The sequence below is a fragment of the Emydura macquarii genome, unplaced genomic scaffold (genome assembly GCF_026122565.2).
Source record: "Emydura macquarii macquarii isolate MOO-44397 ecotype Brisbane River unplaced genomic scaffold, CSIRO-AGI_Emac_v2 contig_2834, whole genome shotgun sequence".
Classification (NCBI taxonomy): domain Eukaryota; kingdom Metazoa; phylum Chordata; order Testudines; family Chelidae; genus Emydura; species Emydura macquarii.
In genome coordinates this window covers 4,086,938-4,106,170 of record NW_027132971.1, presented here as the reverse complement: position 1 = coordinate 4,106,170, position 19,233 = coordinate 4,086,938, and the positions used below count along the sequence as shown (strand labels likewise).

Sequence of the window (19,233 nt, the reverse complement as noted above, 5' to 3'; positions counted from 1 at the left end):
CACTATGCTAAACACTAGCCTATAGAATAATTTCTTGCTGCTGGCTCTCTCTCCTCAAATCCAGATTCTTCCTAAAAGAATTAATTATCTCTGTCTTTGTATCTCCCAAAAGAATTAATTTAGACTGTTGTAATTATTTACACTACCAATGAATATGGCCCAGTATGTGGCCTTGGGAAAGAATTTACCCCTGCTATAATTCCAATAGTTTCAATTGAGTTGTATTAGGGATGAATTTGGATTAATATGATTTACTCACCTACTTCACAGTGAGGGTGTGAAGATAAATTGGTTAAGCTTTGTAAAGTGCTTGGGTAACAGGCTGTCAGTGTTTACACCTTACCTTTTTAGCAAGCCTCATTTTGCATCCTGCTGAGTAATGTAAAGTGGGTTCTGCTGAGATGGGTGAGTCATTACTTTCCTGGAAATAAAGGAGGTGAGAGGGGCTCTAGAATAAGAGGATTTGAACTGAGTAGTCAGGTAGGAATAAATCAGGAATAGATAAGTCTCAACTAAACTTAGTATGATCTTATTATTAATAAAAACTAGACTCCAGGAATAGGGTGCCTGAGGACTCTATGTTGTATGTTTGAGAGTAAGCTAAGAAAGGTGTCTGCTCATGGCATGGAAGATGAAAAATGCTATTTAAATGTTAAGTAAAATGTGAGTAACTAAACTCTGGTGATATGTACATTTCAATACCAAGTTCTTGTGAGCTTATCACTGTAACCAGGTATTTCTTCTACCTCCTTAGCTTCTTTTGTCCTCTTATATTTCATGTTAGAAACTAGCACTGAAGAGGCTGCATTTATATGTTGCTATAAGATGTTTAGCACACTAGTGGACATTATCAATGAATAATAATTTACTTCCTTTCTTAATCATTTTATTATCACACTTCTGAAAGTGTGAACAAAGGATGTTTGCACCTATAGAAGATGAGAAGCAGCATATAATTTGCAAGTGCCTTAGCTAAATGTTTATTTTTTAAATCATAAAATTATATGAGTAGTAGTAGCAGCAGCACACAGAGATTTCAACCAAATCAGGGCTAGACTATGCCAAGTTTTGTAAAGACACATAGTAAAATAGAATTCCTGTCCCCAAGCGCATCTAATCTTAATTTAATATGAAATGCAATAGGTGGGTAACCAAATATGGAGGAGCCAAGGGAAAGATGTGGTAATAGTGAGACAAGTGTGTTTTGCATAAACTAGCTGTATGCTCAGTTTATAGAGATAGAGGGTTGTGTTTGCTTAATTGAGATAAACAAACAAATTGGCCTAATGCTTTCCTAGCCAATATCAGCTGGTGGTGTTCTATAAGTATCATGGTTGAAAAGCTTTATGGATTTTGTTTTTGTAGGGTAGTGTCCTACTCATGAACATGGAAGAAAGCAAGAAGATGCTTGAGGGAAAGCTGATAAATAGGTAATGGATGCTGGCTTTATTGTTGGAGCAAAGGGATAGTTCACAAAATAAGAATAAGATAATGGAGTGGATAGAGTGGGAAGTACAGTAATCTGTGAAAGCCTTAAAGGTGAAAACAAAGATTGGAATCCACAAAGGGACCTGAGCATTGCAACACTGAGCATCCCAATACCTAACTTTTCAGTGCCTAGAAAATCACAGGAACACCACTGTGATCTTCAAAGCCTGAGTTAGGTGCTGAGGCTCCTATAAGATGAATGGGTAGAGAGAGAGCGCGAGAGGGACACCTGAGACTGTGATCCATAAAGCTAACATGCTAGGTGGGAAGCCCTCTAACCTACCCAATGAAAGATGCTGAGGAAAAGGGTATGTCCTAAGCTTTGTCCCACTCAGAAATAGGTGCTGAAGTCCAAGTTACAGGGAGGCACCTATCTCTGTTTGTGATCTGTGAACTAGGAGAAGATAGTTAACCAAATGCTTAAGTGGTTGCAGGGGCCCAAATCCAAAGAGGCTGAAGGGAAGGGTGGGAGGAGGAAGATCTCCATGTAATCATTAGCCTAGTGGTCAGGGTACTCACCCAGGATTTGGGAGAGCCCCAGTTCAATTCATCCCTCCACCTGAGGGGAGGAATGTCTAAGAACAGAGATCAGCCACTTATCTGGTAAGTGTTGTAACCACTAAGTTATGGAATATTCTGATGTGGCTCTCCCTTGGCCTGTCCTGTTGAAATTGTTCCATTTTAATTAAATAATAAATATTAGTTGGGCCAGTGACAGAGTTAGAATCATTCTATAGCCTAGTGGGTAGGGCATTTGCTTCAGAGATGGCCAAGCCCTGTTCAAATCCCCTCTTTCCCTCAGGAGAAGGGGCATGAATCAGGGTTGGGGGGTGTCTCCCACATTCTAGGTGAGTACCCTGTCCACTAGGCTAATGGTTGTGAATGAGGTCCTGATCCTTCTCCAGCTGTTTTGTGTGAGCTGGCTTGAAAGGCTTCATCTGCTAGGTGGCCTGTGAACGCACCTACCTACTGGATCAATCACCTGCATGTGAGTTAAGCAGCAGAATGCCTACTTCCCTGGTTTGTGAATTGCTCTGGAGTTTGGGGTGGGAGATTGGTGTCCAGTGCCTTTAGGCACTGGACACCTATGTACATGCTCCAAACCAGAAACATAGGTTCCCAGGGAACTTTCATCGTAAAAATGTAAACAGAGTGAATTTAAGTGCCTATGGAGTTAGGCAGCAGTCAAGTGGGAGTTGTGTGGATCACAGTAGTACCTAAATACCTTTGTGGTTCACATCCAAGAAGCTTGTATTTGATGTGGTAAAATAAGAGGGGAGGCAGTTGAGGGACTCGAAGCAGAGTTGAGGAGGATGATATCGTAGGAACAACCAGCCACATAAATGATCTTAGCGGCCAGTATATTGAATAGACCTGAGCAAGACAAGATTTCAGTAGTAGTCATGGTGTGAAAGGGCCTGAAAGAGTTTTAGGGATGTAGCTAAAGGCAAAAGGCTTCTTTCAAATCTTGTGTAGGGAGAAGCAGGAAGATATAGACACAGCCTGGGGTTTTTTGTTATAATGAGAGTCCAGAAGCAATAAAATGCATGTTATTGGGGGAATGTTGGTGTGGCCCACAATGACAGCAAAAAAGAGTGAAAGGGGAAATCTTGCAGGAGGAAGGGTAACCATGAGCTCCATTTTGGCCATGCTGAGTTTACATTGTCTGTCATTCAAATAGAAATGTAAGAGAGACAGGCCAAGATGTGGGATTGGATTGAGGAAGATTGATCCAGAATAGAGTGGTAGATTTGTGAGTAACTGGTGAAAATAGAATAGTCAAAGTCATGTGAAGAGTAACACCCATTTTTAAAGTGTAAAGGAAGACTAGGAGGGTGTTTCTTACTGTATAAATTATACTTAGTTCTATTAAAATTTAAGGTCTCAGTGAAAACAGGGAAGCTCCAGATTTAAGGTTCCCATTGCCCCTGTAACTTGGCCATATTATAAATACATATAGATCCTGGGTGTCGAACATGCAGGGTTATTTTTTGTGGTCTGAGCATTCGAAGCACCGCTGGCCCAGGCCACCCCAGGAGTGGTGCCAGGCCGAGTGCACCAGCGCTGGCCTGCCCTGCTCCCAGCCCAAGTGCTCCCAGACCCTGGAGTGGTAAGCGGGTGTGGAAAGTAAATGAAAGCTGTGCCATTAGGCTGCCCCTTTAATTAATATATACTAGCACTGCAGTTTAGCCCTGTCTGTTCCAGGATATTAGAGAGACAAGGTGAATGAGGTAATAACTTTGATGAGACCCACTTCTGTTGGTGAGAGAGACAAACTTCTGAGCTATCTGAGGAAGAGCTCTGTGCGGCTGGAAAGCTTGTCTCTCACCAACAGAAGTGGGTCCTATCAAAGTTATTACCTCACCCACCTTGTCTCTCCGATACTAAAAGGGCTTAACCGTTGGGCCAAGTGTGATCAGGGCTTAGCCACGTGAGTGAGGGCTGTTTTGGTTTGCCAGTTTTGGAGCGTCTCCTGGGTTAGGTGCTTGTGACCGGAGTGAGGAGCTGGACAGTTTCTTCCGCTGGGCAGGAAGTCAGAAGTGCTGGGCAAGCGGACCGAGGGCCACTTTCCCTTAACAGAAAAGGGTGGTTCAAACTGTGCCACTTGTCTCCATGGCCGCTTCAGTCGTTCGCACGGAAGACGACGCCCACACCGGCACGAAAACAGAGGCGGGGGAGCCCCTGCTCCAGCGGACTGGACGCCGCCTCCGGTAGCAGCGCTGAAGGGGGTCCCCGACCTCTTTCGCTCCTGAGCTGGACGAGTCCAGCCGTGAGGCGGGCGTGAGCCTGGAGCCCGGCCGAGCCCGTGAGAGCCCGCGGTAGGGGGTGCGCGCACCTGAGGCAGGGAGGGGGCACTGCCGCCTGGCTAGCTGCACGCGGGGCAGCCCGCGCCGGCCCCTTGGTGCAGAGCAGGGCGCAGCTGGAGGGGTCCCGGGAGAGGCGGGGCAGGGCAGGGCAGGGAAGAAGGAAGCGGGGAGATGGGCCGGCTGTTGCTGCAGCAGCGCCGCCAGGAGGAGCGCGCCGGAGGGCGGAGGGGGCAGTGCCTCGGCAGGTGGGCGCCGCCGCCGGAGCGAGTGGAAGCAGGGCGGAGGCGCGGCGGGGCCCCGGGCAGCTGCCGGAGGCAGCGGCGACTCGGCTGGAGCGGCTCGGTGCGGGTGTGAGCGCGGGGAGAGGCTGCCGGGGCATGCGGGGAGATGAGGCTCAAGCCGGGCAGCGTCGTGACATGTCTGTGCCTCGGCGCCGCCTTCTCCTTTGTCTGCTTCACCGCCTGGAGCAGGAGCGGAGGTGAGAGCCCGCTGCCAGCCTCGCGCCGGGCCGGGCCGTGCCGCGCCGGGCCGGGGAGTCACCTCCCAACAGCCGCCGCCTGCACCTGCCCGGCTCCAGTCCCCGCTGGAGGCTGCCGGGCACAACCCCCCGCGGCCCGTCCCCCCAGCCCAGTCCAGCCCCTCGCTGCAGTGGGGCAGGAGGGAGCCGCAGGCGTCACGCCCGGGGCTGACACCGCCGCAGGTGCAGCGCCTGGCCCCTGCTTCAGCCCCTCTCTGCTGCCCCAGGACGGGAGCTGGGTGAATGGCAGCGGTACGGCCCCTGGGGGCTGCTCGGCGCGCTCACTCGCAAGCCTTTGGCAGCAGGATGCTGATGCTTTCCACCCCCCCCCCCCCTCCCAAAAAAAAAAAAATGCTTTGGGGCACAAAGTAGCATTTCAGATCAAAATGCTGTTTTAGTCCTCTGGCTGCGATCTGCTGCTTTCCAGGCAGGAGCTACCTCGGGCCTGCTATTCAGAGGTGCTCAGCTCCTGCTGGCTTCGGCTGGAAGCGGGGGTGGGGGGAATTCAGCACTTCTGGAAAACCAGCCTCCTTCTATGTCTTACTGCCTTCCACCTTTATAATTAGCTCATGCCCACATAGATGGGATGGTAAGGGTTACACACAGGATTTCAGAGGTGTTATAATTTAAATTTTATAATTATCTCACCCTGCCAAGAACTATTCACATTTCCCGGAATAAGAGCATGTGTGATAGCTGATTATTATTGTCATTAAGATTAAGACTAGGCAAAAAAGATGTTTGAGGACACATAGGAAAATAGCTTGTAACCAGTAGCTGTTTAGCTGAAAATGTTTGTATTGCACAGACTGCATTGAATTATCTGGACCTGATTCTCCTCACTTAGCCCAGTATATGGTATTCCCAGTGGAGTATACCCCATTTATAGTGGGGTAATAGCTCAACGCCGTTCCCACTGAAATCAATTGCAAAACTTCTATTCATTTCAGTACTTCAGGATCTAGCCTTTTGTGTCTAAAACTCAATCCTGCAAATACTTAAGCAGGTATGTAATTTTACTCGTGATGAATTTCATACATGGGACTACTGAAGGCCCCAATTTTGTGAAGACTAAAATGTGTGCTTAAATTTGTGCACTGTGAGCAGTCCCACTGAAATAAAAACTAAAAGAGAATGTTTCAGTCAAAACACAAAATTGAAGTCAGTGGGACTATTCACAGCACATGAAGCCTAAGCATGATTGTAACTTTTTGCAGGATCAGGACCCAAGTGAGTAAAGTTAAACACCTGCATAAGTGTTTGCAGGTTAGGGTCCTGGATCATACTTTTAGAGGAAAATTATATTTAAGAAAATTCCTGTCACTATTACTAATAGCACCCTGACATTATAGTGGAAAGAACAGGAATGGAATTGATGCTGTGGTAAGACTTTTTTCCATATCTAACTATTATGATCATTTTAAAAATTGATCTTTATATTTCATTCATCTGGGACACTGAAACTGATCCAGTCTGTTTTTTAATTTCTTGTTCTTGGGCAGTACTACCTTAGTGTTGTATTGGTGTCTAACACTGCAAATTAATATTTCAAACAAAAGACAAACCTTTAACTGAATTTTTTTTAGAAAACTTTTCTGTTCATTGTAGGTTGTGACTTTGGTGTTGAATAGGCTGTTGTCTCCACAGGTAGATATGTCTGATACCTCCTTTGTGGAGGTTTAGGAGAGATGAAATAGCATGTGGGAAAAGATGATAAAACTGAAATTATTTTCCAAAGATAATGTAGAGCAGTTGTTTGCTACAGCACTAGAGGTCTAAAGACAGCTCTGTCATGAGGATGTTTTGTGGGAGGAAGGGGGGAAAGGAAAACTTCTGGCTCCACAAATATTTCCTGGATACACCTTCACAGAAGGTACAATTTGGTAAGATATATATGTATTACTATGAGCCCTAGGAATTAGTCATTTCTGGTAGGGATAAGGGAGGCTTGGAATGACTTCTTGCTTACAGTAGCATTCACTCATTCTAAATACTGCTATTGTTTTTATTAATGATTTATATTGCAGTATTGCCTAGAAGTGTCAATAGCTCCTTTGTGCTAGGCACTGTACAGATGAGTACAAAAGACATGTAGCTCTTGGGACTTGCTCTTTTTTTTTTTTTTTTTCTTTCCAATCATGATGATGTTTATCTTATAACTTATGACACTTTCAGAAGCAACAATTTTGCTGAAAAAGGTTGTGTAGAGATGAATAAAAGTAAGGTAAGACAGAATCTAAATCTAAGATCCAAAAGATGATGCAGCAAGCAAAACTTCAGTCTGCTCATTTTGTGGTCTAACAATCAACAGTCTTGTATAAATTCATATTTTGTTACTCCTCCTTGTTGTTTCACTTTCATTCATGCTTATCGTTTTGAGCCTTTATCCATAGGAATGTCCTTTTCTATATTTTGACTACGACTTTTCTCTTCTCCACCAATTTGCACGCTTCCAAACCCCAATTGATAAATAGACACAACATCTGACTCTTCTCAACCTGTTTTTCCCCTGCTTCTGTATGTTTTTTATTAACAAATTTCTTGTTTTTATGGCATTTTTTTCTTTGGTTTTACTAGGTGCTGTGACTATTTTAGTAAATAAGCAAAGGGAGTCACTTATCAGAAACTGGGTTGAATGATAACTGTAGTGTGAATGTGGTCCTTTATTAAGACATGAGGCTTTAGAACACTAAAGAAACAGGCCTAGCTTAATGAAATCATGATACCTAGGAACACTGCCCCAGGGGCCTCATACCACCCCCTTACTTCAGTGGTAGGGCCCCCTCTTTTATCAGAGAGGCAGGAACAGCAGTATAAAATCCCCCTATCTAGTGCAGAGGCAGCAGCAGCTTCTCTTCTCCTGTTGCCCCCTCCCTAAGTACTTACATGCTAACTGCTGGGTTATCATATCTGTTTGAGTTGGTGGGCTGAGTATGGCTGCGCTGCTTTCCTCCTGCTACGTTTAGATGCCTCAATGGGGATAGTTTTGCAAGTCTCCTTTCACACACCAGCCCAGTAGTTGGTCTTGCAATTACTCCCCCATTCAGATACTGAATACACTGCATCTGAATACACTGAATACACTCAGAGCTATTGTTCCAGGTGGTCTGCACTGTTACATTGAGTATTGTCCCTAAATTGACTCCTATGCACGTGCACACAAATTTCTAGCTCAAGTTCAGAGGTGCTTTGAGCTAGCTGTGGCTCATCAGGATGTATAGGGTGAAGCTTAAGTGCTGATGATGCTTGAGCTAGTAATACAAGGGGGTCTCAGCTATTTTGTGCTGTTAATACAGATTCTCCAACTCAAAACTCAAGCTGCGTGACTGTTCTTCTTTGAGCTAGGCTAATTTGAGAGAAGTTAACTCAAATGTGGATAACACTGCAGTGAAGACAAGTCCCCAGGCAGGTGTCACTTTATCACTTTTGCTCAGTTCATGTTTTCAAGCTTTGCTTCACGATCGTGAGAGTTAGCAACTTAGTCTTCATTGTTAAAAATGAAAGTATGTGATGTCGTCACCAGGAGCTGGGTCCCTAGGCACAAGCCTATAGTGTCTAAGTCTTAATGTGATAAACAATCTGTCTTTGTAAGGAAATTATGCTTTTATAAATTTCTGTAAGTAAAGATGTTGACTTCGGTACACTCAGTTCATTGTGCCAAGGAAACTTTGAAGTAGTAACATATGGAGTTGGTAATCTCCTAGTCTCCAATGAATCAGACATTCTGGGCTCACTCATGTATGGTGGCAGGACTGATCTTTAAGTGTCCCTTGGCTTAGAACAGTGTACACGCAGGCTTCTATAAGTGAGTAATCAGGTTTCACTGTGTAGCAGTGCCTGTTCCACATGCTGGACTCTTTTTTGTTCTGAGTCTTTTTGGTCCCTACCCAACCCAAGGCATGATATGCCAGTGAAGCAGAAATGTGTGCGTGTTAAAGGTAGAAAAGCATGTGATCAGGGCCAAAGTGGTGATGGTTCACTGTCAGAGTCCAACCTGATTGTGTAACTCCACTCCCAGATAAAATAAATGCTTTTACGTAATTACAGTTGATACAGGATTAAAGTAAGGGAAAATGATATAACTAAAATTTATATAGAGATCTGCTCCTGATATCTTCAACAAGGTTCTTCCACAGTTAGGTATGGAATCAGATTTAGTATTTGCCTTTAGTGTTGCCTTTTAGTCAATGATAAATCTAACAGGTACACAGGCTTGAGAGAGGAGGGTAAGGAAGGAGAAAATCTCATTTTGTTTTTTCATTTAAAAAAAAAAAACAGCTCAGTCATAAGGGTGGAGACAAAAGGACGTGGCAAATGAGTTTATATTATGTTTACTTCACTGGAAATATTTACATTTTGTTCCTGAAAAATATACTTGATGTTACAGCAAAGTGTTCAATGGGTGTAATTTGAAAAGGGTGAGGAAAGGGATAAAGAGCTTGTAAGGAAAGTATCTTCTCCTAGAGATTTTCTTTTAAAATACCTGATTCCTGCTGCAATCTGGTGGATTGCCAAAACAAATAAAATGTTCTTTAGAAGTCATTTTATAGCACTTCAGATGAGAGATTCCTCTAGTAAATATCATTTAACAATGTTGAGAGTGGGTGAACCCTATCAACAGAGGCAGAGAAATGGCAACATCTCTTCCTTCTATTGGGTAGCAGAATTTTAACAAGGGGCATTCAGGACCCCCTCCACATATTATATCTGAGTTGTATGTGTAAATATTTGAAAACTCTGTACAATCTAATATTTTTTTAGCTAAATACAACTGTGTGTGCAAACTGATAATTATGCTCACATAACTTGAATCATGATTATAGTAACTGGAGCTGCTATCCTGGACTGCTGTTGGGCCCAGCTCTTGTGCAATGACACAAGGGGGAGGGGCTTCCTGCACAGCAGTGCATGGATAGAACACAGTCTGGTCCTAAATAATCTCTGGATTACTTTGCTGTAGAGCAGTGTTTCTCAATTAAATTTGGCCACGGAACCTTTTGAACTCCATAAATAATTGCAGAACCCCCCAAACTCTTAACAGTCTTCAAATGTTGAAATAAGCAAAGGTCAGCATTTCTCAATTAAATTACACTTACTTACACTGGATACCCTCTGCCGGAAAATCTGGGACATCTTCCCTTTTTCGGCGGCGCGGAGAGTGGCTGCCAATTGAGAAACACTGCTGTAGAGTCCTATGGTTAGAGTACGGGGAAGTGGTTTTTAATATATGTAACCCTTCTGACAGGTGCAGTCTGCAACAATAAGGGCTGGGTTTAATATGTAGGTGTTCCTCTTAACAATACACAACAGCTCGAGCCCTCCACTCAGTAATCTGGGAAAACTAAACACCACCCCGGGCATCTCTAGGAGGCAGTACTTTCCCCACACTTCAAACACTGAGTCTGTGTATGATGAAAGAAAACTTTTATTAAAAGGAAAAGAGAAGCCAGCATTAATTTGGGAAAACACCATACCCACAATACAAAAGCAGATAACCATAAGCAAACAGCCACAATATGCTGGATAGTGTCCTTTGCCTCAGTTTTCCACCTTGTAGTGGGAAAGTCTGATAAATGTCACTTTAACGTGCCACTCCCCATCCCCCCTGCTGCACCCCAGTCACAGTGGTAATCCTTTGGTCAGCAAAGATGCAGAATTCAGAGGTGAGTTCACTTGGGTTCACCTCCCATGGTGATGGAGGTGGAGGGTCGAGCAATGCCACCTTTACTGTCACCATTGCCTCTGTAAGTGGCTCACTGCAGCTATCCTCTGTCACCAATCTGTCAACACTGCTTCTGCCACTGGGTGCTCACTGCTGTTGCTATCTCTGTTGCTGCTTGTCATTCACTGCCACTTCTGCGATGCCACATTCTGAGGTTCCACCACTCAGCCCATCTCTTAGTGATTTTTCTGGGTACTAGAAAACCTCACTGCTGCTGTCTCTTCATTGTCTTTCACTGTCCCCATGGCAGGTCTAAGTTGTGTGAGCTATCTTACACATTATTTTAGCAGACAAAGCCTTGATCCTGAATTTGCACCCATGTAGGTCCCCTCTGGTATTTCTGCCCATTTTCATAGAGCTCTGTATGGGTGTAGACATCTTTGTGCAAATGTAGTTACAATATCTGGCCCAAAGTTTAAATTAAAATAGTGGCAAAATTAATGGTCAGGCTTCCAACGTGTCTTGCATTTTAACATTCTCATTTTGATCAATAACATTAATTCTGATTTATGGAACTACAAGTGAAGCCCTATATTCATATCTAGGCCTCCAAAAGACCAGTCCTACAATGTGCTGAATTGCCTCCAAATAGGCTTCAATGGAAGCTGAGACCATTCAGCACAGAGACTTTTGGCACGTGCAGGACTGAGATCTAAATTGGGGCACTATTCCACATTTAGTCACTTAACTGACACGTGGTTTTTGGAAGCATTGGTGCTTGAGAATCCCAAAGTGGAATTGTTTCTCAAAATTAAATTCCAAAGTTTGCACCCAAGGCTGCAGAAATTTTGTAGTTGTGCAATCTTCTGAATGTGTAACTTACTGTATTGTGTAAGGGCCTGATTCCAGTGTGAGGTTTTTGCCATTGCCTTCAGAAGAAACAGGATTGTGCCATAAATACGCAGGGCTAGATTGAGGCTGGCTTTTGTAGTGATTCATGAGAGGAAGAATGTGTGAGAAGCTTCCTGTCCCATTGCTCTTCTTGCACCAGGCATGGTCAACGTCCCTGCACTTAAAGGAGCTCCCAATGATGCACAGTCTCTCCTTGAGCACCACAATTTTGTCTACAGATATTTTGGTTGACAAGCACTTAGTTATATGGATGTGTCATTTGTTGATACTGTGAAGGAAGCATTCAGAACTTTGCCCAGAACTGAGCAATAAAACTACTTAATTGTTTGAATTGAATTATGTAATAAGATTAATTAGGTGTAGTAGTTGTAAAATTCTATTTCAGTGGTAAACAGCATATTCAAATCAAACTTGATTTTTCTCTTCCATGAACAACCTTGTATGAAGGCCTGAACCATATAATTATTTTTCCTTTTCTGCTTATTTTACTGCACCCGTTCCCCACATGCCAAATGATGGACAAACAATATTGAATACCAGTTCAGTTATGCCTTACTGTACTACTTATTATATAATAGGCTTACTTTGTGTTAACATGTTATGCTGAATACTTCCTTAAGAACACTTTTCATTAGGCTATAGGAATGTCAATTCAGTCCCTAAATAAGAGCTAATGATGATTATATCCTAGCTTTTTAGAGAATCTTTTATGACAACTGTCTGCCTCTCTTAAATGTTTTTGTTGATTCTTTTTTATTTTATGTGAAGTTGATTTAATATGAAAAAACAGATTTGATAGATTTCTACATAGAATACACTTTATCAGACAATACTAATTGAATTGTCAAAATATTTCAAGTAATTTCTAAAAATCAATTAAATTAATTTTTAATAAGCAGTTAACTAATATAATAAAATAACTAATTCATAAGCTCTTATATACACTGGAGACCAGAATCTGAATACTTATGTATCCTATGTGTGCCAGTCTGTGGCCATAAAGAAACTGAAGCTATTTTAACTGCCCCTTAGGAATATACTGCTGGTGGTGTGGGGCTGGCAGAATGGTCTTGTGCTACCCTCTTCAGTCTTAAAGCTCCTGCTGTTGATGCAATCAGGAAAGGGTAGAGGCAGTATAGGACGAACACATTGCTGTCTAGTTACTTTGGACTGCTGAACAGTTTCATGAAGAACCATAACAGCACTGTGAAGGCTGGAGCAGCACTTGAGGCTGCTTTAGTTTATATCTGGAATTGGCCCAACCTCTGGTTACCTCTAGAATCCAGTAGGTACGAAGATAATGTAAAGCCACAGCACAGAATCCGGAGATATAAAGTTGTAGGCCTTGATTTGGGAAAGCATGCCTATTTAGGGAGGGTGCTTAAAGATATGTTTAAATCCCATTAGAGTCTGTGGAATTTAAGCACATACTTAAAGCATGTGCTTAGATGTTTTCCTAAACTAAGTTGTGATCTTTTAGGGGAGGCAGACTTCTTGGGTTTGTGGCTTTTTTTTTTGTTTGTTTGTTTTTGTTTTTTGCTTGCCTTTACTAACAAACAAGATAAACAACTGCTTGTTACATGTTTTGCAAGTTTATTATCTTGGAAAGGTTTATCTATTTTAGATAAAAAACGAGAGTCCTGTAGCACTTTAAAGACTAGCAAATTTAATTTCTGCAGGCATAAGCTTTCGTGGGCTGTAACCTGACAAAGTGAGTTACAGCCCACGAAAACTTATGCCTGCAGAAATTAAATTTGCTAGTCTTTAAAGTGCTACAGGACTCTCGTTGTTTTTACTGTATACAGACTAACACGGCTACCTCTCTGGACTATTTTAGATCAGTTGCTTATAAACAATAATCTACAACTGGGCGTGATTCCTGGGTTATTTGTACAGTACGTGCTTGAATGCTAAAGCATCCTTCAGCAACCCAAACAGTGCACCAGTGGTTTAAAAGTATACATCACAACAGGTATATGTTGTTGCTATTAGTACATATTTATAAAATTTAAAAATATAATTTAGAGTATTTTTAAAGAAATTTCTTCATGTATCATCACACTATGAAACATAGTTCCTAAACAAGAAAAAGAAGAGATTTATTTGATTGCTAAAATTTTGTCTTTTCACTCTTGCTGTAATGTTAATTTCTTCTTGTCTTTACCTCAGGAGACAATGCTAATCTACAACAGTATTATTGTGTATGTTGCTAAAGATTCCTTGATGATGAAACAGGAAGCTTTCATGATAACAAAGTGGGGTTAAGTGAAATAACCTTTCAGTTTTCAGAATGAAAGTGTTTCCTTTGGAAATAGTATTATTTCTAAAAGAAAATATCTAATCTTCTGAAACTGAAAGGTTGTTTCACCCCTTACTCCTGGTCTCAACACAATTAAAATTCAAGTGGCTGTGACAAAATCAGAAGTAATTGGGAGTTCAAACAATTTTACAGTTTGCGATTCAGAGAGAAGTTGTTTTGAAAAATGATGGCTTTTTTCTAAAAGAAAAAAACTCTAATTAATCTGAAGGGTTGTTTCAGGCCCTGCCCATCTAACTATTACGTATTTCCATTTTCTGTGTGGCAGTAGGGAAATAAATTCTCAGAATCCTGGAATGTCTCCTAACAACAAAAGTGGATGAAAATTAAGGGACAACATATGACTGAACTTAAAACTACTTTAAAAATTGCCACATTAAAATTACTGAGAGTGGAAGCAGATGAAGGTGTAATGATTCTGTTCATATACTTTCAATTCTGTTCTTGTTCTCTACATTTGCTGATTTGTAAGGTGCTCAAATACTGCAGCGATGAATATTGTATAAATCATTAAATATCAGTGAGGTCTCAGCTGTATTCTTACCAGGAATTAGATCATCACTGAAACATCCCTTAAAAACTGTCCAACAAGAACATGGTTGTGGACATTGTCCACAAGTCCTACTCTAATATTATGATTTCGAGTTCTCACAGAATGTAGGAGTTTCTTTTAATTATGATTTTAAAAGACTGGGAGAGGAACATTCAAAGAATATTATAGGAAACTGTAACCTACTTGGAGTACAAGTAGAATTTACCTTTGGCTGCAGGCTCTGCTAACTATATATAACTATATATAACTATTATAGTGTTCCCTATAAATACAAAAGAAACTCTCAGCTGTCATTTTTATATACTTTTAAAAAGATACCCCTGAGAACATAACTGTAGATGTAAACTGATTAATAGGATTAAAGGCTTGTTATGGAGGCCCTGATTCCCTCATTGGTTCTGGGTTTCTCCTTGGCTCACAGGCAGTGTGGCTCCATTGGAGTTGTCATGCCAGGGCTTCTCATTCTGGCAGTTACCTCTGGAGACCCCATGAAAGAATTCAGCAATGTTGAGCTTCTAGCAGCATTAACTTTTTTGCAGATTTTGCCACAGTGCCTGCAGGAAGAGAATTATATGTGTGTGTCTTGCTTCCTTCCTTCTTGCCCCAGAGCACCTTCCCTAGCCATGAATACCCAACCCACAGAAGGTTCTATGTATGGCTGGCAACAGAGAGAAAATGCTGGTGTGCAGCTGGCCCTCCTTCCCCCCCCCCCTCGTCACCGCATGAACAGAATGAGATGTGGGCACAAAAGACCCTCTCACTTCTATTTCCAAGAAATTCTGTTAACATTTAGAAACAATTAGTTTAATGCTATGTAGAACCTTTTTTTTAAAAAAAAAAAAAAAAAAAAAAGCTCCTAAAATTGAAATATAATAAATCCCCAAAGAACTGTTAGGAAAAGCCAGAAGCAGCTAACTTGCTGATTAAACTACTGTTTATCACAGTAATATCCCTAGTAAAGGGTGACGAACTCAGTGCTGCACTCCTAAAAATAAATTTGTGAGGCAAATGCTTATTAATCATATATAAATGAGTAGGTTTAACTATTTGCAATAGCAGCATATCCGTTTTCTTATTCAGTTTCAAACTACTGATTATGTGATAAGGGAGTGGAAATAATACAGTACTGGAACACAAGTAAGATCATCAGTTATTTCTGCTATTTTGCAAACAGTGTCACAAATACACTATTACTAATCTGTATTGTAATAACATAGTGTAAAACTGGCTTTTCATTAAAACTGGGTGAATGATGCTAAAAACTACTTTTCCTTTTCATTACAATCTTGCTTTGCCCTTGCTGGTGACTGAGTGCTGTGGAACAAAGTCTTGTATAGCTCATAAACAAACCTCTGATCCTATGTAGTGGTGACACTGACGTGCTCTGAAAGATGTCCTGTCTGCCTGCTTGCCTGACCAAGAAGAAATAGTGCCTATGATACGAGGCTTGTGAAGGTGGACATGTACTATATATGTTTAAATGTAGTTTAAAATGTTTTTTATTATCCTGTTGAATGAATAAATAAAGAAGCAAATTTAGTCCATTTTTGGGAAAGATGTAAAAACTGAGATCTTAGAATTATTCAAAAAACACCCCGTTTCTGTACTGACCAAATAAATTTCCACTCAACCATAGGGGCAATGAGTCTATTCATGCTGCCATTGAAATCAACTGCAAAACTCTCATTGATTTCATTGCTAGAGGAAACTGGTTTTATAGCTCTTTTAGTTAATATGTCAGAATCTTAAACCCTGGGACTGAGCCTGCATGTGAATAGTCCCTCTAATCTAAATTTGATCTCATGTATTAGCTGACATTTAGCATGAAACCAAGCATAACTTTTATTTGAATCTAGCCCAATGGGGTGAGTTAAGTGTAAGGCCATAGTGTCAGCACAGGTTTTCTGCGTTTATTTTTGAATTTTCTATTTGCTTTATTAATACCCTTTTAAGGTCCCTTACTCTTTCTTGAAGTTTAATTATATAACCTTCACACATGTTATATCTTACTAGTTCCCTGAATAATAATAGAGCAGTTCTGAAGACAGGGACATCAGAAAATAGGTTCCGGAGTCAAGGACATACAAATGCCCACCCCTTCAGCTACAATGAGCACTTACGGGGGGCAGATGAGGATTCAACCCACTGAATCTAAGTATTTCATTATAGCCCACACTCCTTTATATATGAGTATCTTATAAATATTAATTACTTTATCTTCCCATTCTGTGAAATGGGGAAGTGTTATTTTCTCAGTTTTGCAGGTGGGGGGGCGGTGACTTACAGTCACAGGACATTTGGGGCGGAGCTGGGAATTGAACCCAGAGCTCCTTCGTCCTATTCTGGTGCCTTACCCAGAAGCCATCATTTACTTTTGAAAATTATAAACATATGGGCTTTAAAGTCTTTTTTAACACTTTATTCACTATGTTCTTGATTCATGTCCATCTTGGCTAGGAAAGGCCAGTAGGTCCAATGTTGGTGGAGATTGTCAACATCCTCTTTCAGAGCTTTGCTCGAGGCACTGATGCATCCCAGATTCAGTAAACTATTGCTTCATACTGACAATCTGGCCTGTTATCATCCTTGTAGTAAACATTATTCAGAAGGTTGTGATGGAGTAACTTTCACAGTAGCAAGATGACTTCAATTTCCTTCACCATTGTTAATCATACGAATGGCACAGAAACTGCTCTTGCAGTATTGGTGGATGCTCTCTTCCTAGTGAGGGATGAAAAATCGAGTATCTAGGCTGACAGTATTAGGTTTATCAGTTGACTTCTGCAGGTGGTGGTTATTCATTTGGGGACCTCAGCAAGAGCTGATGATACTGCTCTTTAATGGGTCCATTCTTACTTCTTGGGGAGATCCTAGATGGTGGTGTTGGACGATAACTTTTCTGCCCTGAAGGCTCTCTTATGGAGAGTTCTGCAGGACTGGTTCCATCTTGTTCTCCTGATCAATGTGTATGTGAGGCCATTAAGAGGGTTAATGAAGAAGCATTGGTTGCCAGTGTCTTCAATATGCTCATGACAACTGTTTTTTTTTTTTTTTTTTTTTTCTTTCTTCTGACTCCTATATTTCTGTGTCTTCTGATTCAGACCAAGCAACTGAATCCCTTTCACACTGTCTTGTGGAGTCTCGGGCACGCATGATAACGAGCTAGCTGAGGCCCAGTCCAGATAAGACAGAGTTGATGATGGGTCTGGGAAAGCAGCTAAAAGATATGGCTAAAAATTAGCTATCATAAACTGAAGGAGTGTCTCAAACGCCTGTCTCGTTTGCAGCCTGGGAGTTTGGCTGGATTCTCAGTTGTCACTGGATGATGATTTTCAGCAGTAGCCAAAGTTGCTTATCATTTGGCTCTGGATAGCAGGTTGTAATCTTTTCTTTGTTACATGGACCTCACCATTTAAGAGCTGGTCTACATACAATTTTTTTTATACCACTTCATCTATATTGCTTTAGAAATTGATATAGTTAGATCAATGGAACCTCTCGTGTGAATAGTTACACTGATATAAACACCATTATGTAAGTAAAGGTGTATTGGCATAACTGAGTCCATACTAGGGATTGCACTTATCAAACTATATTGGATTCTAAACCAATATAGTTAAAATCAGTACACAAAGTATGTGTAGACAGGCCCTAATTCATGCCTTTTGTGCCTCAAGGCTAGAGCTCTGTAATGCGCTCTATATGAGACTGTACCTTAAAACCCATTTGGAAATTAAAGGTAGTGCAGAGTATAGCACCCAGCTTGAATAGTGGGGTGTCTGTGTTAGCATATTCAGTTAGTGCTTTATCACCTGCAGTGTCTGCCTATGGGTTTCTAGGTTGATTTTTAGGGAGTTTTAGACTTATAAAGCCTTCGATAACTTAGGATCTTCTCTCTGAAGGACTTTTCTTCTTGTGATTTACTGCCATATTTGAGCTTACCAGAGGCTATCGAGATGGTGCTCCTTGGTATAAACGAGAGGGGACTGCTGGCAGGGTGTTCTCTCTGAGGACGCCTTTCCTTTAGAATGCATTTCCACCTAAGTTTGAAATAGCTTATGTCAGCTGGCTTTCAAGGTTCACTGCAAGGCATAGCCTCTTAAGGACCCGTTGAAGAAACAGATACAGTTTGGGCTGATTAGAGGAAAAGGGGAAATGTTTTTATTTTTGTGCTGCCTGGTTACTTAACAGTATGTGATAGGCTTGTTTGTTTCTATGATTGATTGTATTTAAGTGTTTGTCAGAGGCACCTAGGGAGTTCAGACAGGTGCCTCTTTTTATTTTCTAAAGTTCAAAGAACAAATAAATAAAATATACAATCACTTTACTCTGATGTGATTGCCAAAATGCCAGTTCGGGGTTGACATTTTGGGTCAAGCTGACATTGGCATATTCAAAGAAATATAAGGTGGGAGACAGCGAGTGAGAGGGAACAAGAGACAGACCATGTGTTCTGTTTCTATTCTGTTCGCTTCACTTCAGTTTCATTACTGATTCCTTCTTGTCTTACTAACTTTTTTAAATGTAGTCTTGATGCACTGGCCATGATCAAATGCAATCTTACAATGGGAACTTGAATTCAATTTAGAAAAATCTTGTTTGCTGATAAGAGCATGGAAAATAAGTTAAATAGCAGTATCCAGAAACACATGGCAAAACTTGTAATTAGGGGAAAAGCCTTTCTATTACAAAATGATTGGAGCAGAAGCAGTCAAAGCAGTGACTGCTGCACTGGAAGAAAAGGGGGAATATGGGGTCCAACCAGGGTCATCCATCTCCCGCCCCTCCATGACTGCTCAAGACCCAAAACTCTTCACGGGGAAATCCCCCAAAATCTGGGGTTAGTAGGATTCTGTTGGTGCCTTCCCTTCCCTCCCTTGAGGAAAAACTACAGAGGAACCAGCCAAAGATCCCAGCATGTAGAAGAGTAGAAGTAGCCAAAGCAGGGATCTCTGGACATTCAGAAAACTTTATAGG

At 41.5% G+C, this 19,233-nt stretch overlaps 1 protein-coding gene across 5 annotated transcripts in view; it reads left to right on the top strand.

The window, feature by feature from the left end:
* Positions 1-508: 508 nt before the first annotated feature.
* MGAT4D (MGAT4 family member D) overlaps positions 509-19,233 on the top strand; it is a 95,180-nt gene continuing 76,455 nt past the window's right edge. Inside the window, exons 1-2 of one of the 5 annotated variants that reach the window (XM_067568009.1) lie at positions 509-663; positions 1,366-1,430. Coding sequence is in view for 2 of the 5 variants with exons in the window: in XM_067568006.1 (XP_067424107.1) it covers positions 4,683-4,773 (91 nt within the window). In the remaining 3 variants the exon portion in view is untranslated. Of the gene's footprint in view, positions 664-1,365; positions 1,431-4,001; positions 4,308-4,449; positions 4,774-6,386; positions 6,696-19,233 lie in introns of those variants that run through there. The other 4 variants (XM_067568008.1, XM_067568010.1, XM_067568006.1 and 1 more) reach the window with 4 other exon arrangements.